We start from the raw sequence: 19793 nt of genomic DNA, 5'->3' as shown, positions 1-19793 counted from the left end.
ATCTCTGGTTGGAAATTCAGATCATGCTGCTTGATCCTGGTGGTTTAAAATCATAATCGATAAAGACTAACCGCGTCGTGGGCTACACCGCGACTTCCTAAAGTTGCAATGGACACGGCAGGACAAACTTAAACGTGGGGCCAACCAATTGTACGCACTAAACGATAATGGACCTGACAACCCTAGCAACCCAGGTGCACCTGGGCACGTCTGTCATTTACGTCAGTGGTGGATGTACTTAGCATAAGTTACTGCACCAGCCCAAATCACACTATTACTCATAACACTTACCAAGTAGCTCTTACTATGATTAGTCAAAAGCTTAAACATCCCTGCCCCCCACACTATCCATTTTTGGGATAGGTTCTAGAAATATTCCATTTTTGTTCACTTTTATCCATATTCATTCTTGCTCCACAAGTATTTTTCCACTTAGGAAAAATCTTAAAATCGAAAAGACATATGACAATACCTTTGTCCAGCTCACATTTAGAATCCCACCATACATTCATAACCTTCAAGATGCCAAAGTCATTTGAAAAAACTCGCAAAGCCATTGCGAAGAAGAAGGGACCCATCGAATCCCTTCATCAGTACTCTCGGGATTCCAAACGATTACATCGAGCTCAAGTTCGAGATGAGAAGTTAGAGAAAATTGCAGCATCAAGGAAGAAAACTGATAGGCCATACCGTATGTCAAAGCCAATTGTGCCACCACACCAACTTGATTCACATAATTGATATTTCTACGTGGTTAGTTGAGCGAGCTACATTTTTCCAAGAAGCCGTCAAACAGAATGAGGGGCAGCCTCTTCAATTGGATGTAATCCACGAGCTTATTAAGACGTCAGTCCTACTACTAACACATTCTGTGGTTTGTGGTTTCCTTTGACCTGACTTTTCATAGTTTCGTTCATCAATATGATGAGGAATTAAGCGAAGTGAAGAAAACGAGAAGACCTGGACGCCCTGCCAGTGCCAAGGAGGATCTGCTAAAGGTCAAGGTTGATAGGCTCCAAAAGGAGTACCAGAATGGTTTCCGTCAGTATATGCTTTGATTTTACGACGGGATCTCATCCAGCTGATTGGCATCTCAGTAACCCCGGTACTCGATACGGAAGAAAACGCTGGGCTTCTAAGTCGGTGGGAAGGATCTTGGTCCTATCTAACCACTGTTAAATGGGTGAGGATATCTTCCGCCGGCCAAGTCCAAGCCTCGAGCTTTCCTCCGAGAGGGGAGCATTGAGAAAACCCCTTTGAAATCCACGTGTCTGGAATCTTCAGCCTGAAAAGGGGGGTTTCACGATTCCCTGTACTTTCGGCTGCTGTTTCTATCTTGATCGGGGAGCAGACGGGGCCTTACGTAGGGGCGTGGGAAGTTCCCGAGACCAGACAGCGGGATTCTGCCTTACTTGACCTTTGATTTGCGAGCCCGCGGTTACCTACAGCCAAGGCGCATATCAGCTGCAAACTCCGCAATCAGCCACATATGCCGGTATTCGTTCCCAGATTTCTCGATGAAACAATGGGCACAGATTAGATAATGCCGGCTACCTTTACATAAGCTTGGAACGCTCGTACCCATGTACGGCTAGGTAGCTTCGGCGATGTGGCGTCTGAAGGCTTCGGCAAGATCTCCGCAACCGTCATCGGGGCTACGTTGGGAATTGCCATGGAAACCCAATTCACCAGCCAGGCTCGGCATATTTCAACGTCGATTTGGTGCAAGTTTCACTACAGGCATAAAACCGCGACTGCTTGCGACCCGAATTCATTATCGGCGCCGCTGTTTTTAGATCGTTCAGTTGCACGTGGAAGGGAAGCGGGTAGCCGAATTTTCATGGGATGCTGGTTCACAATTTGCTGCACCCCGGACCCGAATCCTTGAAAGATGCCCCGGGAAGCCTTACCACGTCCCGAAACGCCGATCCCTCGACTGTCTTTCATATGAAATCAGATCTTCCCGCTCGCAGTTGACGGACGTGTGACCTTTCACAACTCCTTGTCTCCTATGGACTCGTCCCGAGACGGCTACTTGCTCAGTGCATTGTCCTCTCCAAACTCATGCTATTTAATACCAGCACGATGACTCGTAGTACATCCAAGAAACTAGGTTCTTATCATTTTAGCTAGAAGTCTCAAAATTATTGGTCCAGCTAGCTTGCATAGCAATCACCGTGGATGAAGACTCTTCTTTCTTCGCTTCTTCGGGTACCCGATTGGCCCGGTCAGAAATATAGTAGGCGATGTCCTCAAGACAAGTCATACACTAGGACAACCACAGCAGGGGACGGCTTCAACTATTTTCGATGTGTGAGCTGCTGTTGCCGTCATATAAATTCGAGATTAATATGCTCCTATGTGGAAAAAAAAGCATGCTGTCGACCTCTACCCCATATGACAACTGTCACCGTGAATCAAATTGCAAGCTACCGAGTTTTACAGCGAAAATACACTCTAGTACGTGGCTCTGGACTCTGGAGTTGATTTATATCACTTATACGAATTTAGAGATGTGTCAATACGTTACTCACTTGAGGGCCTGTTACGTCTGTGGCCATGAAGAAACGGTTTTGATATCGGAACAATCTTGCAAGACGGCCAGTATGAGTGGTGTGTTTGGAAGCTGTGGATCTGGTGTCGACAGCCAGGCTAACAGGACCCAATATCAATGTTGGCAATGTAAGGAAGGGACCGAGCTAGCATCACGAATATAAACCACAAAGGCCACTATTGTCTGAAATCAGTTATCCATCATCGGCTGTTCGACACCATAAAAGCCAATTCAACAAATGACGACCTTGGAAGTTCCTAACCGGAGGCTTTTTCGAATTTGGATGGGGCGTTAGGTACGTGTGCGAGGCATCAATGAACAAGGAACTGGCAAGAGTGTCGACTGTGTCTGACCCGGCCATTCTCTAACGTTGGAGGCATAGTGTCATTATGATTAGAAATAAGGAGTTTTGGGCCTTGAATAAGTGAGATTATAGAATTATAGAATTGGCTATTCTTAGGTATTCTTCAACATGAATGTGGTATACGCATAATGTAATATGCGTTAATGCGGATTAAAGAATACCCATCGAAAGCTTAACCTTAACCCCACTACGCCTCCCCTCCATGTATTGGCCCGTGCGCAGAGAAAGCTCCAATCGTTTATCGTTATCATCTGATAAAATTTTAGGTTTTTTTGTAAATTTCCATTTGTTCAACATCAAGATCAAGATACCCTCAACAATAACTTCTACCACCATCTTGAATCCGTTCGTCATAATTCAGATTAAACAAGATGCTATCACTACGAGTTGTTGCGCGATCAGCGCCCCGGACTCTTAACCGTCTCAGCTCTACCGCGCTCCGTCAATCCAGAGTAGCTCGACCGAGCTCTCTACTAAAGTCGTCATGGGCACCCCTCAGATCGTCGCAGTTCGCATCTGCCTTCTCGACGTCCCAATTTAGACAATCCGCCGCCGAGGTTGACCAGGAACTATCTGTCAAGCTCGACAGCGAACTCCAGTTTGAGGGCTCGATGAAGGAAGTCGACCAGTATCCCGCCAGCGTCAAAGACTTCCTCGAGAACAGCCCCTTCGAGCTTAAGGACGAGCCCGGCAAAGAAGATGTCACTCTGACACGGAAGTTCGGTAATGAGACGTGAGTGGCACTACATAGGCCGAAGGGAATATGGGAGCAAAGAAACTAACATGTCCACCTCAGCATCACCGTCAGCTTCTCCATCTCTGATCTCGCCAACTACGAGAACGATGACCTCTACAATGACGAGTCGCTCAATGACGACGAAATCGACGTTCCCGAGGCCGGCCAACGTTCCGCACAATCGGAGAACGATGAGCTCCTCGACGAGGAGGACGAGACTAACGAAACGCCGGTGCCGTGCCGGCTGAACGTCGTGGTGGAGAAGCCGGGTAAGGGCGCTCTTAACATCGAAGCGCTGGCGCAGGACGGCCAGATCATGGTCGAGAACTTTTACTACTTCAAGGACCCCAAGCTGGCGCACGGCGAGACGGCCGAGACGGCCCACATCGCCCAGGACGTGTACCCCGGCCCGCCCTTCGGCACCCTCGACGAGGACCTCCAGCTCCTGATGGAGCGCTACCTCGAGGAGCGCGGCGTCACCCAGGCCCTCGCCGTCTTCGCCCCCGACTACATGGACATCAAGGAGCAGCGCGAGTACCAGACCTGGCTGAAGGACGTCAAGGCCTTTATCGATGCTTAGAATTTTTTTTCGGCGTCGGTGGGGTGGGGACGGGGAAAAAAGGGGGTTCAAGGTCGAGCGATTAGGACGAAACGACGAATGAGGATTAAGGAGGCAGAGATTATAAAACCTCCCGTGATGTATTATGAGGAATCACTCGTCCTGATGTAACTTTTCCACACTCCGCATGTATAATAAAAGAAAAATGGCCACTACTGAAAAAGTTTATGAGATGGGATGACGTCTGATGATATATGTTGACGCTCTAACTGGTTTAGAGTGTTCTTTGCGAGTGCGCGAGTAACTGTATAGTTGTCGTGTAACTACGGTGTACAGTACAAGATCTCACAACCCCATTCTGATAGGTTAGCTCGCTTCCGCTCGACATAATCATCGGCGCCTGAATCGCCATAAGCCCCTTCTATTGAAAGAAGGTTAGGGACCACCCCCCAGGGCCCCTAAATAATGTGACAAGTATACCTGCAGATATGAGGTATACATGTAAGCCGTCGAGTCGATCTCCTTTTAACACCCAAAGACCACGATATGGGTTATCCAAAGCTGTATCAAACCGACGAGGATTGGATTCTATGCGGTTCCATTCTAATGGAACACCGGTAGAAGTCCGCCATACACTTATAGTTTCATCGTTTTCAAGTAAAGTTGTCGAGGTGTTGAAGAACCTGATCGTAGGATCAACTATTGATTCGCAGATCAGGAAAGTAGGGTTAAAGCCAAAGTCGAATCCTAGCATGGCCGTCTTGATGTTTCCACAGTTGGAGAGTCTTAATGTGGCCACATGTCGCCATTCATGTGTACCAGGTTTGAAAGTCACAGTCTGCTCCCTTGGATCCCAGCATCCTTCTATCAAATACGATTCGGCAAGCGTATTTTCTATTCGAAACCCGTTCGTATGCGTGGTCGCATGTATCCGGTGTTCTCTTTTTACGAAGATAGGAACGGCCTCGGATTCTGCATCTGGGTTTTGCCGGGTTGATATGTCTTTTCCGTCTACGCAAACTCTAGAGTATTGGTCATCTGCAACACCTCTCTTAAGGAAAATGCATAATCGCTCCGTTTCCAGTAGAGCACCTTGGACCTTGCAATTAAGCAGAGCCATGTACGTATCTAGTACCCAGGGTTTCAGGGCCAGAGTGATAGAAAGGCCCCTATTGGTCATAGAGAATGGGCTATTGCCAGAGCGACTTTCCATACCAAGTACCGTCCCGCACTTACGAAAAGCAGCGGGACTTGTAGCTAGCAATCCGGAAGATCCTTTTACACCCGTCCAGGCGAAGATAGAGTGGTCGTCTGATGTCTTGATGATCTCTTCCTGCAAGCGTAAGAATGCTTTCGTGCCCCCCTCGCCGTAGAGCATGGGCATGTTTACATCGAACAGCCCAATTAGACTGTATGCAAGATCCTCACCCTTCGTAGTCTTGCGTCTGGATGCCCAGGACATGCGTTGCGCGATTGAATATGACCTCAGGTTTTCGGAACCGCGTAAGATATCTGAGTCAATGCCAGTGATTTTGGATAGTTCGCCCGACAAAGAAACCTTATCCCCAAGATGGAGCCAACTTTTGTCGCGAAAATAGACATATTTTGGAGCTAGAAGCTCCTGCAACGTCCAGCCTCTCTTGAAATAGTCCTCGTTTTCACCTAGTTCAAACGACCCCTCGACTGTGGATGTGGTGTCTTTGAGATAGACATAGCATATCTTGGCGTTCGCGTAGTAACGATACATGCTATTGATGGCCTCCTGGAGTTCCGCGCTGCTCAATTTATCGATACAGCAACTGTCGATCCAAACATACTTGATGTTCATGCGACGAGCTTCTTTGCAGCATTGGTCGAGTTTATAGAAGCCCTGTTTTTGTATGAGAGGCGTCTGATCGTCGGATTCGATATCTTGAAAGAGAACCTCGTCCTCTCGGGCTAGCCACCGATGAGAAAGTATGGCGTATTCGTCAACAGCTTTGCCATCTTCCTCCTCTACGTATTTCTTAAGCCTCCTTGTTTCGACGTCTAGAAGATGCATTGCGGACTGTGGTAATAGATTGATATATCGAATGTGTCAATATTTTGAATATTTCAAATGAATCATTCCGAAGAGTGAACGTGCGATTCAAGTCGAATTGCTATGATAGATGACTTCGACTGTGAGCTTTACGTCGGAAACTGCTAATATATTGCAAGTTAGGTATCCGTTGGCTAGAAATTCACTTGGATAAAACAGGGCGATTGCGGCTATAGATTACCATTTGTCCACATATGTAAGTAAGCTGTACCGCCACATTGTCATTGCTACCTAAAGAAATTGCCACAACTTTATGATACTGCATGTACAACGTTTGAGGTATATAAAGTAAAGAAAACAGCGCTGTGATACATGGTGCCGTGGGAGTATGATCATTATTTACTTTACTACCGCAGATAATCGGAAGACTGTTAATACGAAATCATTACAGCCGTACAAGCCATATATTGAGGTTTTCAATACCCGGGCGTAAAGCTAGAGACGAGTATACATCAGGAAGTACCTAGGTGCATATGCATGCAACCTACTCAGCCTGCCACACCCCTTCCCCATCCCAAGCGCCATCGAGCATCGCCACAAACCCGCGCCCCCCCTACGACTGCTCGACGGTGATCTGCGCCGAGCCGCTGCTCTGGTAGCCCTCGGTGGCGAGGATCTGGTAGTTGTGGGTGCCCAGCTGGAGGCCGGCGCTCTCCCAGGCGTCGAAGTGGTTCTGCATGGTGACGCTGCCGCCGACGCGCTTCTGCTGGCGCACGGACCAGAACTGGTAGAAGGTGGAGGTGCCGTCGATGGAGGGCTGGTTGACGCGCTGGGTGCGGTAGACGTCGTAGGTGCCGCCGTCGCTCTCGACGGTGCCCAGCTTCGACGCGCCGCTCGACGGGTTGTACGTGCCGAAGGACTCGACGACGTAGTACTCGATCAGCGGGTTGCGCGTCCACCCGTACACCGACAGGTAGCTGTTCACGCTCGCGCCGTTCCACGTCCCGTTGTACGTCACCACGCGCGCCGCCCCCGGGTTCCACCCCTTGCCCGCCACGAAGTTGCCCACGTTCTGCCACGTCACGTCGTACGACCCCGCGTCGCCGTTGTTGTACGTCACCTGCCCGGCCCCGTCCGTCCAGAAGGAGTAGAAGAAGCCGTTGTTCGTGCCCGTGCCCGCCGGCGTCGACCGCGTGATGAGGTCCAGCGGCGAGGCCACGGCCCCGGCCGCCGCCGTGAGGGCTACGAGGACTGATCCGAGCATTGTCGTTGTCGTTTCGAAACGGATTTGAAGAGCTGGTTTTGACTAAAGAGAAGGGACTGACTGACTTGTCTGTCTTTTGGACCCTGGCGGTGGGAAGAAGCTCGGTCAGGGTATCCGCTGGATCGCCGGGAGGGATGTGATCGCTTAAATACCTGGCGATGGCGATAAAATTGACATTCGCCCGTTTCCTGCTTGGGGGTCTGGCTAATAGCCTCCTTCTGGAAAGGGGAATTGGCGAGTCCGTTCCTGGTTCCCGAGACGACGGGATGAAGATGGAATTAGCAGGTTTATGCCGATCATCCTGGGGAATCGTATTTTGCCGGCAGTCCCCAACTTGGAGAACCGGGATCCCGATATTGACGCGATGTAGCCCTGCCTGATTTTGCCGGCGGTTAAATGCACCTTATGCTGGCCGAGCCCCCTGGCAGCGCCCCATTGGAGGCGGTTTCATGTTATGCTATTTACGCGTCGACACGATCTAGGCGCTTGGGACGACGCTTGGTTCGTTCTTGCGGCTGCTAATGTTAATATAAACCTGTCTATATATGGCAAGATGCTTTTTGCCAAATTTCACAAAGCTAAGTAAGCGGTGACCGGTAGCTGCGGTGGCGACGGCGACAGAATTGACGACATGAGTATCAATATTGAACTCAGCGATAGGCAGTCAGTGGCGAGGAGTGCGAGAGTTGGGGGTGGAGTAGGAGTTCATGCGAAATCTTAGCTGAAACGCTTGGACTTGCGAGTCTCCTTTAATCCCCTCCTCTTTGATCTCTCGAGCCATAGTCATCCTATCAAATGACACTCACCATAGAGTAGTGAAAGTTAAATGACCGAGACATTGCTTTCAATGGCATGACGAGATGTCAAAATACGAGCCTTCATGTCTCATGACGCTCCAAAGCTTCATATAGTAAGTGTTGCCCGTTCGCCATTTCGGAGTCGCATTAGGAATAAGATAATGATTGAATGGCCAGAGCGTATCCATTCTCCTATCCCTTTATCTTGCTAAACATAACCATGGCAATCTGAGGCCGTGATTCTAATGCCACGGATTTGGTGTTGCGAAAATAGCAGCAATAGCGAGCTATTTCTAGCTCGGGGGGACAGAATTTTCACCTAATTCATTGTTAGCTTCGGTTCTCAAAACATTCGATGATGGCTTCACCCGTTCGGCACTTACATAGTACACAAATCTGGTCGAAGCGGACGAACCTGTGGGACGTGCTATCAAACTAGACGGTTAAGAGCGGTGCTCCACCATCGATGATACGCGCGAAAGAGCGAGTACTTATTTAAATAACGATTGGAGCCCTTAGAGCCTTAGCGCGAACGGCTCATTCCATCGGTGACGTGCTAAGTCGAATGCAAACGAATCTAGCATTAGTTCCTCGTGGCGGACGCTAGGGACGCCGTTAGGAGCGTGGGAAAGTCCTTGGACGAGATATGGGGCTAATGATTGAGATCATTAGATGGAGATTAGCTAGCGGCTAGATCGCTATGTTAAGATACTAGTTCAACCGTACGATCACGATCGCCTCGTCCTCTCATTCCCTACGAGATTGGAAAGGGGAGATCGCGTTTATTTCGATGAGCGACTCGTCGACGCTAGACACCGTTAGGGGCTAGGAAGATCTCAGCGACGACGAATGGATCTGGACGGAGAGCGGGGAGACGGGGCGAAAGTGGACGGGGCGAGACGAAGAGCAGAAAATCTCCGAAACACACCGCATGATCATCGTACCTACATAACGGTCGAATCGACCCGCAGAAGCTCGCCGTCGCTAACCCATATAGGTACGCACCTGTTCCGTCTAGGGGCACAGAGGGAGAGAGCATGCAATAGTGTAGGGAACACGATGGGGCTGAACCTCAGCTCGAAGCTTTTTTTTTCCTTTTCTTTTTTTCTTCTTTTTCTCACGATGGGTCGCCCCGCTCGTCTGAAGATGGACCGCATCGAGCGCATCTCTGGAAATCGAAATTTTGAGGCCAACCCCCTGAGTTAGATCATGGGCGTGCGCCCCACGGACGCCCACCCCTTGCCAAAATTGTAGTACCGCCGGTTGATGCGCTCGTGATCACAGATACGGGATACGATAGGGGCGGGCGGTGAGAAGCTAATGGAGCTACTAGTATCTCGCATACCATGTACATATGTACGAACGCTTAGCATCTTGGATTACGGGGCTGCGGGAAAAACAGCGGGATTGCTAAGCAATGCGTGGAGGCCTGAAGGCCGTGCTGATAGGCAAGCCAAAGACCCATGTACGGCACGTATGTCGTGCGACGCGAAAGCAATCCAGGAACCAAGAACGTGCGGTTCGTGCTTCTCGAAATTGACCGGGGGGGAGAAGCCCGAACCGGGACCCCGGCGAGAAAAAGGGAACCCTGAAGCATCGTCAGAGAACCGGGGGGGTTTCCCAAGCCCACGTGGATTTGTCGAGCTAGGTAAGCAGGCGATAGGTTACAACCAAACTTCCCAATCCCGCAACCCATGCTGGGTTGCCGTCCGCTGTCCGTGAAAGGAAAAGGGACAAAAAAAAAGCAAAAGTAGAAACATACCACCCTGGCTGTTGCTGGGCATCAATCTACGCCGACAGAACTGGGGGCTGAGAAAAAGAAGCGCTTACCTATGTACCTAGAGATATCAATACGACTTCATGGTAAGGTTTCTCTCTCCTCGGGTTCCCATGAGCAGGGCCATTCTCGACGAATGGGATGACAGCCGAGAGTAGTATTCGCTGCCCTCGAACTGCAGATATCCATACCCCACAAGCCGAGCATGCCGTCATAATAAGACAGAGGGAGAAGAGAGAGAGAGAGAGAGAGAAAGAAAAAAGGAGACCGGAGAAATAATATTGAAAAAAGCAAAAGCAAAACAAAAACAAAAAGAAGATCCCCTTCAAAGACATGGACGTGTGTTAAGTGATGCGCGCAATTCAATTTCGTACGCAAGCCCAACGCCGAGCGTCTTCTCCGCGGAAAAAAATCCTTGGCAATAGCAGATATGGAGTCTCCATCCAGCCCATCCAGCCCATCTGCCCATCCAACAGGGCAATTATCGCAAACGGCCGTGGGGACCAACTACAGGTAAGCACTACCGCTGCCCGGGATACCGTATGCGTTCATTAAAGGAGGCATAACGGTGCCTAATATAACATATATAGCTTGCGGTGTATTATACGCCACTTGCCAATGTATGCGCGGCGTTTCGTCCCCATATTCGAAATTTGAAAACTGCCAGACTTGGCTTAGGGGTCGGGCGAGGATAGCCTACGGCGAACACCTTCGGTATCTCCCTACCTAAGGGGGAATAGGTGATGGAGATTATGTGCTCTAGTGTTACGGACGTATCCATATATATCATGTGGATGTATATGTATGTCAGCGTCTCAGGCAGTTAGGGCACTTGTTAATACCTCGTCGTGCTATAGTTGTTATGTCATTTCGGCAGAGCGTGCACGAAAATCAATCAAGATTTTCCCCGTGCCGCAAGACAGCAGATTTCTCTGCAGTAGCCGTCTAGTCTTCCCGGCCTTCCTTAGCTCCTGTCATTTTTTCGAACCCGAAGAGAAGCATAGTAGAAGCATTAGGCGAAGCTAAAGCCCGTCACTTTCTGTGTTCTGTCCTTTTTTTTTCTCCTCTTTCGCGATCCCTCCCACTCCCGCGATCTTGCGAACCAAACATCCTATCTATATCCATATTAATTGCCGGTTCCTCTTCTGCGTTCCAGATCGATGGGACAGAAGTACTAGAAAAAAATCGGGCAAAGACATGACATGACGTCTCCTAGCTTTCCCAACACAGGAAAGGCGGCTGAAACCTCAGCGAATCCTTCGCGGTCTCGTGATTCCTCGTAGGGCTGTCAGATAAAAAGCCAAACGTGAAAAGATACGTACAGTTTAGCCAAGATCCATTTTGATCGCCCATCCGCTTCGCGATTCGTGGTTCTAACAAGGGAGAAAAAGGAACGGGCGGACGGGTTAGCGAAAGGGCCAATGTCGCAACGTAGACGCGGCAAAATGGCCAAGCAGCCCAAGGCCAGCAGCAAAGAATGTCACCCACACCTCAAATCTGCCTGCTTTGCTTTGCTTTGCTACTTGCTGCTACTACACACCAACAGTTGTTGGTGCTTACTTTGTAAACGCACTAAAGCATAACATCATACCCGCTGCACACTGACGAACATTCGTTGCCCATTCCCCATTCCCGCCCTTTTTTTGAGCCTCCTATCAATGATCTAATGTTTCATTCGTTTCTATCACTTTTTATTTTTTTTCTGTCATTTTTTCTTTTTCCTTTTCCTTCTCCTCTCTTTCCCCTAACCTCGCCGATTCGGAACGGGCCGTAGCAGCATGGGCGGACCTCCTACGGGCCCCGGGCTTGCTTTGCTGGCTGCGCCCAATGGGGCGTATCCGCTATCGTGATTCTATATCGTATTTTGATCACTTTAATCTCTACTACGGTAGCTAATTTATCTGTACGTACCTAGCGAGACCTGCGAGATCCATGGGTCGTCTTGGCGCCGAGAAAGGGGTCTGTTCCCGGGAATGGCTCGGGATTTCCGCGGTTCGTCGCCCCCCAAACCTGGGAAGTTTGGTACCGCTGGGGAATAGGAAAAAGCAAGGTCTTGTCGCGCACGAGGCCACTAGATGGAAGTGACATGTCACAAGAAGAAAAAACAAGGAGGGACCTGATGGGAACCGGCCGTGTCGGACTTCGGATCCAGTAGCCGACAGGGTGACAACCAATACATACCTAGCTGCCACGGAAATGAGAAGTGAGTAGATCATCGACAAGGTGCAGGGATCAAAGGCATTAGATAATTACATTATAGTGGTTGCAGCCTCATCATTATTCAACCTATGATCCTATCAATCCACCTCGTCCATCCCTCATCCGCGCACAGAAGCCTCATCGAATCAACCGACAAGCTCACGAATAGTTCCTGCTTCGTCGAGTCCGCCCTGGCCGGCAGTATTAAGCACGTCCCGAGATTCCACGACCCGTGGGCTCTCCTGATCGCGTCCGCCTTCGTCGCGGGCACTCCCGGGATGTTCCACTCGACATCCGCCCCGAAGTGCCTCCATGTATTAAATGCCAACATTTCAGGCATCCGTGGGTCATAGTTGACCCCCAGTAAGCGTGGGTCGGGCACCTCGGATAGCATAGCCAGCCGCCGACTGACGTATTCCTGGTCGACCGCGTCTATCGATGTTTTGATGAGCGGTACCAGACGGGCGAGTTCGTCGTCGTCGTCGCACGCCGCGTGTAATTGGGCCATCGACGCCTTCGTAACAGCCGGTAGGGCCGCATTGCCAAAGTAGTTGTCCGTAGCGCCCTGAAAGGCCCTCGTCCTCCAATTCACCGAATTCCATAACATCGCATTGCCCCTATGGTGAACTCCCGGCAGATACCTCTCGGCTGCTACGCGAGATTTCGTAATATGCGCGAACGCAAGCGCGGCCAAACTTGTGTACGCGGACGGAAGTTCCGCCTTTCCATTTCTAGAGCGAATTAGCTCCCTGAGCTCCTGTAACCGCTCTTTGCTGAAAACGAAGATCTTGCCTATCTTCTCGATATGTGCCATAGCCATCCCATTCTTCAAAAGCCGCGGCTGCGTTGGGCCGCTGAGGTCGTGTAGCATAGTATATTCCGGGCATCCGGTCAACAGACCCGTAAATGTAGAATAGTCGCGTACTTTAAACGGGCCTTTGTGGCCCCGGACATGTGTCATCGGAAACGTCTGGTCAGAAGGCATGTTAACTGGCGTATTTCGAGTCTGCGCGGCAAAACATTCCAAGAAAACGCGTAGTGATCCCCCGTCCACCAGCCCGTGGTGTAGGAAGATAGAAAGTAGTAAACCGCCCGACGGGAACTCTGCTTGAACTTTCGATACCGGTATCGATTCAAGATTAGAGCTCACGCTGCCCGGGACGGCGTATCGAGGATGAACAAAGTTGCCTGGAGGAAACCCGGCATCCTTCATGCGTGCGTACTCCCGTTGGCTCGTCTCGTTTGCGGGGAGGACCTGGAAAGGAATGTCTTGTTGTGGGGACTGGCGAAGCAATACGCTGCCGTTGTTACTGCTAGCGTGGAGTCGTCCGGCGAATACTGGCCTCTCCTTTGCCAGTCGTTTTAGGGCGGCCTCGATGTGGTGAATCGCGTCCTGCCGCCGGTGGTTATCGCACGGAAAGCAGAGGACGACACATATGTAGACGCGAGGTGCATTTTGGTTCCACACCGATAGTGGTTCTTGCCAGCCAAGATGGTCCTCCTTATCCAGCATTGGCAATGGTTGACGCACTGCAGGAACGGGTAGCGAACGTGTTCGTCTCGTAGTAGCATTGAGGGGCCTGATAGTCCGGTTTTGCAAGTTGCGACGCCGTTGCCGTGTAGTTATGTCTTCACCAATCGGTGACCGCCTTTTACGCATCGCGGGCAAGACTGTGTAATTTTTCTTTTGTTTCTCTTTTGCGAGAGCGTAAGCGACCAGGTTACGAGGCGCTAGCCTCTTGAAGATGAAGGGGGAAAGACTATTTCGTGAGGTGGTGGTACGTGCGGGTAAATCTCTACGGTGCTAGAGCTAGAGCTAGAGCCAGGGCGTGAGCAGCAGTGGTGGTCGGGGGGAACCTGTGAAAGGACGTTCATGCACTCGTCGATGAACTCTCTCATCGCGATAGCATGGCTCTGGGAGGCCCGAGGCATGATATCTCTTACTGTGAGCGAGCTGACGAAAATTAGGAGGGGCGATTAGCGAGAGGCAGAGCTAAAGTTGGCGAGAGATGAAGATCTCTAGACCCTTGCAAGTTGCTGAGATCAAATTGCAGGCCAGGTAATAAGGTAACCAGAGGAAGCCTGGGCGGCCCCGGTGAGAAAACCTGTAGGTCGTTTCCACTGTTTCCAAAGACGTCAATGTTGGACTACTTAGTCCAGAAAAGGCTGGGTGCAGATGCTACCCCTCGTCACTCCACGTTGACCGCGTATGATTACCGTCGACAATCCCCTGCTTAAGTGGGAGCCGATGGCGCTAAGGAGCCCATAAAAGCCGTCAGATATGATGTTGGCCTTTGGGTGAGAGCCGCGGCGCTATCGCCTGCAGGGCTAGGTGATTTTCACCCATGCCCCGGGCTCCAAATGGGCCTTGGGGCCTCCAAGGGCCCTCTCTCCAATGGTTGCCCCTTTCCCCCTTTGGCCCAAGGATTCGGCAAGGTCATCTGGTCTGGGCGCCGGACTAGATTTCCGTTTGCAGGCCGTAATGAAGCTCAGAAACCAGGATACTAGCAACGCCTTTCCGCGCGAACGGTTCCCACCCTGCCCAAAACAGCGTCCAGGGCTGCCAGGTAGATGCGTTGCCATTTAAGGAAAAGGGCGTTCGTTAGCTCATTCATCTGGTCGGTGCCGCTGGTATGTTTCAGCTCGGGGCCGACTAGTAGTAAGAGGTCCGAGTGTTCCTGATACCAGGCGTGGAATTCATCACGACGCGTCGTACCAGTCGTGTTAGTTGATCCCGGTCGGTCGACCTTGGCTCGGAACATTTTCACGGCGTACTGGGCGTAGCCAGTCGCGGCACTTCGCAGGGGGGATCCGAAATCCAGGTAGACGGTATGTAAGCAAGGGAGCCCGAAGCAGAGGAGCGAGTTTGTCACGGTACAGATAGGTGAAGCATACGCTAGGTAGGAGGATCTTCCTTACGAAAGCCAGATTGTGCCAAGATTGACTGTAGATTGCAGCCAGGGGAGGCGGCCAAACAACACAACACAGCATGTCAGTTTCTAGTAAAGTGAGGCGATGGCGATGGAGATGGCCATCCAGGCGCGCAAGCCACCTCGGCAAAGCACACCGACATCCAAGATGAAGACATCAATAGTATCCGCTTTCACCCGTCCCCTCTAAGTGTTATCACCGGCCTTGAACAGCAAGTATCGGCTGACGGCTTCGTGGCGTGATGCTCGGTTGACCTGAAAGGCAGACTCGGTGGTCATCGGCAAAGGGAAGCCATCTAGGAGCATGCTGAGATAAGGCGCACGATGAACCATTGGCTAGGCACTTGGAGGCCTCGATTCATACACCATGTCCACGGCGTACCGCCATATCATGAGCCGAAGCTCGGGAGAGAGGAGAATCGGTTCATGGTTGGTCCGGTTCAAAAAGTCCAAAGAAGCAGATGATGCGAGTTATGATGAGCTGGCTTCGCTAAAAAGCCTGATCGACGATGGAATGCAATTGTGTCATTTGTATCATTTGTTATCGTTTGTATGTAGGCAATATGTAATATGTAATATGAGGTATGTAGCATGTATATATGTACGTATATATTGTAAGGTAGTGGTGTATGGAGTATGGAGTATGGAGTATGTAGTATGTATTATGTACGTACGTATTCAGGCATCATATGCATTAAATGGCTTCCAATGTTTCAATGTTCTATCATAAATGAGATAAAATGAGAGGGGGAAAACGCCCGTTTTGGAGAAGACAAGGCCGCCAACGAGCGGTTGAATTGCCTTGATGTTTAAGCCCGCAAATGGCAAAAGTTGAGAAAGAATTGTTAAATCGTCGGTTGGTGGATGGTGGATTTTGGGTGGATTGGTGGGGGCGGGGAATAATTTAAAAAATGAAAATAAAATAAAAGTAAAAATTGTGAAAAGAGTTCCCAAGGTCTGCAAGGTCTACTGGTTTGGAACTCATCCGTCACTTCCGTTTTCGCCTATCCCCTGCTAGCTTCTAGACTGGTCCCGACCGGCTGTTCGCTAGCTGATGGCAACCCTACTGTCGTTACACAAGTCATGCAAAGCTACATGGATACTTGCCTAAAGGGGTAACTATTTTTAACTCTCGATGGCACTCTCCATGCCAGTGCCCCTTTTTAGTCTACTAGGCCAGTAAGGCACCTAGGCCGCTACGCAGGTACCCAAGTATAATACGCCTATCTCGCAGGTGAACATCGATTATGGATATCTTCTCCCGTTATCCCCCCAATTCGCGCTGGCTTGCATGCACATATGTGTGTAGATAATGTACGTGTAAACGAGAGGTAATCATGAAGCTGATGTTTTACTTTTTTCTTCCTAATTTCTCACTGTCTTTCGGGCCGTTCCCCCACCAGGGCGACATATCCGTTTGGGCAAAGTCTTACCGGAGGGTTACGTTGATAACTGTGGCGTGCCCCTGTTTTGCATATGCTACTGTCATACATATCTTGGACACGGGAGCCGGGACCGTCCTGTTGGGACGGCTGACAGTCCGGGGAACTAGGCGAGCACAACATGATCTGACCATCCCAGCCCTTCAGCCAGCCCAATTGCATTTGATATACACAGGGCCGCATGCTAAGTTGCACGGACTAAGTAAAGTCCGCCGCCAGTTCGTCTCACGTCGCTCCGTGTTTCTTGATACTTTTTCCAAGACTGCTTACGTGAGGCCTGTTGATCCTGCGTATAACAAGTCGGCCACCCAATCATAAGTCACTCACGAACAGACTCGAGACTCGACTCTATGTACGATTTGGGGGTTTGAATCTGACCATCCTTACAGACCGGTTAGAGAGATGACGCAGCATCGTGCAACACTCGGACAACTCCCTATACGCCGGGGAACGGCTCCTACACGTCGGGACATTAAAGCCTCGCGGTAAGCTTAAGCCATGCCATCTATCTGGCATGAAGTGAGAAATAAAACGTCGATTTATCTCCCAAATAAGCCCGCCACAGGATTTAAGGCGCATAATATGTCATTCTATGTCAGCACGGTCGTCCGCTTATCCCCGCCTATTAGACCACCCGGCTGGGACTGCGTAAGTGCTCCAACTGGCCCACAGCTTACTAACTCAGCGCCGGGAATTACAAGAGTATATGGGGGCCTAAAGGGGCGAATGTGGTGATAATGAAAACATAACGTTCATTACAGTACCGAAGTGGGTTGATCCAATATCTTCTAACAACCCTGTCTAATTGGCAGTGAACAGCTACGTCAAAGCTCAGATACAATAACAGTTAGCATGGCTCAGCCTTTGTTTCACATCCCATCGATGAGCATCGATCAGAACTTTTGATATTGGCGGTGAGATGTTGGAACTAATGGAGGGTATAAGACCTCAAAAGGCTAGGCTTACGCATTAAGTAGTTGTAAGCGGGAAAACTTGTGAGATAATAGGCCTTACGCATCAGATCATGCTATCAATGAATGACTTCAATGGCTTGAAAAGGGCTCGTCTTTCTTCTTATTGCCCCATCCTAATAGGAGTAACCCGACGTCTCGGAACTTTCCCTCCAAGATCCCTCCCATTCCTAACCTCGTACTTCGAACTCAATGCTTATCCTGTGTGTCTCTAGACTATTATCAGAGAATTAGGCAATCTAGTCTGTAACTTGGCGAATAGGCGTCTCTTATAATCCTCGAGCTGGGCTCAGAGAAGTTGAGAAGCTAAGTTATCGCTGGGGCTTATCCGGAAGTAGATCTATGGTAAGAGTAGGCGAGTTCTTGGTACGTAGGTTGTTTGTGCGCTCCTGTAGCACACCGGCCGGGGATAGAGACGGCATTATTCTGTGTCGTGTACGCTAACATTACTAGCTACCCAGGCGAAACTACTGTTGGGTTCTGCAATACCTGCCAATCTGCCGATAACACAGATAATCTAGGATCCAGAGAACCCAGCTACAAGGTAGGTAAGTAGATATAACCGAAGGTGGAATCACATGGTACGTACTATTATCTGATATGACGCTCGATATTATTCAAGGTCCTGCTGCATCTGACCCCAAAGCTCTATACAAACGGCAGCGTTAGTGCCATTTCTCTTTGTGATATCTTTCGCCGAAAATGGCGAGTAAGTCGGACTTTGTTTCTATGCCGAGCATAGATCCTGCCGTCCTTTCAGGGGCTATACTAACCCGGGCTGCGTAGAAGCATCGTATCGAGGCACTGCCATTGCGGGATGAGCAGAAAGTACCAGCAGCCATAGAAATGGCCGTGAGTCGATAATCCCACTCATTTATATGTGATACCGAATCCATGACGAGCCACGACGAGCCGTTTGCTATTTCACTCCGTAAAATAGCTAGGGCTTAGAGAATTCCTAGTCCCGACAATCTCGTTGTGGGCCCCTGACTTCTTACAACGGGGCCTAGCCTGGTTACCGCTTGGTCGGCAACCAGCGTGCGCTTCCCAGTTAGGTTCTATATTTATATAGGCGTGAAAAAGAAAAAGAACTAATTAATCTCCTTAGACCGCATCAAGTTCTAGCTTCAGTAGCCGACCTATGGCTGCTAGTCGTCGAATCGCTAAGCTTGGCTAGTCGTTCTATGCCTTCAGCCATCCTGAAGGGAATCCTCAATCTAACCTATAGATCGGGTTCTATACGTGATAGAAAGTGAAGGTCATCTAAGTTACCCACACGAGACAATTGCACATAGGTAGACATGAAGCCAGGTAGGTCCCTTATGCGAGGCTATTCTTGGGGTTAAGCTCACAGAAGTCTCTGGGAACGTCTGCCCTTGTGCCTCAAAGTCCGTGATAGCAAAGGTAGGAGCTATAGTCAGGCATTCTCCTTAGAACACCCTTGAGGCCAGTAAGCCGCAGCAGAATGCGCGGAGTAAGGCTAGGCCTTACACTTGCGCTTCGTGGCAAGCGCTCCTTATTATGAGTTCAACCTACGCTCTACGAACTACCGTAGTTAATCCACACCGTCACCATGGTTGTTACATTGCTAGTTCCTGCCGAGCCTTGTACGGTGAGACATCTCTTCACGGCGTTAGCAAAAGCCCAAGTCGTGGAAGTAGTGCTGTATAAACTTACCTCTGACTGCGACGCAATGCTTTTCGCTCGCAGGCCACTTTTTAACCTGGGGCATATATCGGTATTCTAATATTTGGCTACGCCATGATTTTCGGCATATTTCGCTCCTGAAGAACTTTTCGACATGGGGCTTCTATGCTTTTCTTTTCTATTAATTAGTCTCACCGTACCAAATCCCCTAAGGTAAAGATTTCATTCGAGTAAGGTGTCTGTAGGTTAGAGAGGTTAGCGCGAATATGGCTATTTGTGTATTACGGACATGATCGAATGCAAAGGAAAGGACCAGAACGAGCTTCGCAACAGTCTGTCTGCCAGGATTGGGACTGGTTATATGTTATTTCTCATGCTCTCATGACGTTGAATCTAGCTGAGCAAACCTTTTCCACTTGTTTCTAGAGGCAATAGGTTAGAAAGCAATCATATTTATCACATATCCCCACGTCACCATGTTTGATACCCTTATGAGACTTCGTTAGGCCTCATCCCGGATATTCGTTGTCACC

General features: G+C 49.8%; 6 protein-coding genes across 6 annotated transcripts; 2 read left to right on the top strand and 4 right to left on the bottom strand.

Annotated features, from left to right (window-relative positions):
• The first annotated feature begins 420 nt into the window (after positions 1 to 420).
• Positions 421 to 1490, top strand: F4807DRAFT_171317 (uncharacterized protein). Its single transcript, XM_047993466.1, has 4 exons — positions 421 to 691; positions 759 to 846; positions 908 to 1041; positions 1098 to 1490. Exons 1-4 carry the CDS (start codon positions 463 to 465, stop codon positions 1244 to 1246), a joined length of 600 nt encoding a protein of 199 aa, XP_047852092.1. The 5' UTR covers positions 421 to 462; the 3' UTR covers positions 1247 to 1490.
• Positions 1491 to 3102: 1612 nt separating this feature from the next.
• F4807DRAFT_171183 (mitochondrial glycoprotein) lies at positions 3103 to 4434 on the top strand. The gene is made up of 2 exons (XM_047993464.1): positions 3103 to 3651; positions 3715 to 4434. The coding sequence occupies exons 1-2, from the start codon at positions 3290 to 3292 to the stop codon at positions 4232 to 4234; spliced, it is 882 nt and encodes a 293-aa protein (XP_047852091.1). The 5' UTR covers positions 3103 to 3289; the 3' UTR covers positions 4235 to 4434.
• On the bottom strand, positions 4145 to 6588 carry F4807DRAFT_171249 (HET-domain-containing protein). The gene is made up of 2 exons (XM_047993465.1): positions 6475 to 6588; positions 4145 to 6397 (listed from the first exon to the last, which is right to left on the bottom strand). Exon 2 carries the CDS (start codon positions 6252 to 6254, stop codon positions 4635 to 4637), a length of 1620 nt encoding a protein of 539 aa, XP_047852090.1. The 5' UTR covers positions 6255 to 6397; positions 6475 to 6588; the 3' UTR covers positions 4145 to 4634.
• A 258-nt stretch (positions 6589 to 6846) lies between these two features.
• F4807DRAFT_462379 (glycoside hydrolase family 11 protein) lies at positions 6847 to 7497 on the bottom strand (the record flags this gene model as incomplete). The annotated part of the gene is made up of 1 exon (XM_048001815.1): positions 6847 to 7497. The coding sequence occupies one exon, from the start codon at positions 7495 to 7497 to the stop codon at positions 6847 to 6849; it is 651 nt and encodes a 216-aa protein (XP_047852089.1).
• Positions 7498 to 10070: 2573 nt separating this feature from the next.
• On the bottom strand, positions 10071 to 10572 carry F4807DRAFT_171110 (uncharacterized protein). Its single transcript, XM_047993463.1, has one exon. It carries the CDS (start codon positions 10404 to 10406, stop codon positions 10125 to 10127), a length of 282 nt encoding a protein of 93 aa, XP_047852088.1. The 5' UTR covers positions 10407 to 10572; the 3' UTR covers positions 10071 to 10124.
• Positions 10573 to 12256: 1684 nt separating this feature from the next.
• Positions 12257 to 14352, bottom strand: F4807DRAFT_171085 (uncharacterized protein). The gene has a single exon (XM_047993462.1). It carries the CDS (start codon positions 13928 to 13930, stop codon positions 12353 to 12355), a length of 1578 nt encoding a protein of 525 aa, XP_047852087.1. The 5' UTR covers positions 13931 to 14352; the 3' UTR covers positions 12257 to 12352.
• Between the last annotated feature and the right edge of the window lie 5441 nt (positions 14353 to 19793).

Source organism: Annulohypoxylon truncatum (genome assembly GCF_022578515.1).
Source record: "Annulohypoxylon truncatum strain CBS 140777 unplaced genomic scaffold F4807scaffold_26, whole genome shotgun sequence".
NCBI lineage: Eukaryota > Fungi > Ascomycota > Sordariomycetes > Xylariales > Hypoxylaceae > Annulohypoxylon > Annulohypoxylon truncatum.
Note: the sequence above shows the minus strand (reverse complement) of the source record. Positions and strands in the feature narration are given on the sequence as shown.

Coding starts and splice junctions, on each gene's coding strand:
- F4807DRAFT_171317 (XM_047993466.1), top strand. CDS start 463: ATGACAATACCTTTGTCCAGCTCACATTTAGAATCCCACCATACATTC. Junction 692..758: donor GAAAACTGATAGGCCATACC/GTATGTCAAAGC, acceptor CTACGTGGTTAG/TTGAGCGAGCTACATTTTTC. Junction 1,042..1,097: donor GGAGTACCAGAATGGTTTCC/GTCAGTATATGC, acceptor TTGGCATCTCAG/TAACCCCGGTACTCGATACG.
- F4807DRAFT_171183 (XM_047993464.1), top strand. CDS start 3,290: ATGCTATCACTACGAGTTGTTGCGCGATCAGCGCCCCGGACTCTTAAC. Junction 3,652..3,714: donor CGGAAGTTCGGTAATGAGAC/GTGAGTGGCACT, acceptor TGTCCACCTCAG/CATCACCGTCAGCTTCTCCA.
- F4807DRAFT_171249 (XM_047993465.1), bottom strand. CDS start 6,254: ATGCATCTTCTAGACGTCGAAACAAGGAGGCTTAAGAAATACGTAGAG.
- F4807DRAFT_171110 (XM_047993463.1), bottom strand. CDS start 10,406: ATGTCTTTGAAGGGGATCTTCTTTTTGTTTTTGTTTTGCTTTTGCTTT.
- F4807DRAFT_171085 (XM_047993462.1), bottom strand. CDS start 13,930: ATGCGTAAAAGGCGGTCACCGATTGGTGAAGACATAACTACACGGCAA.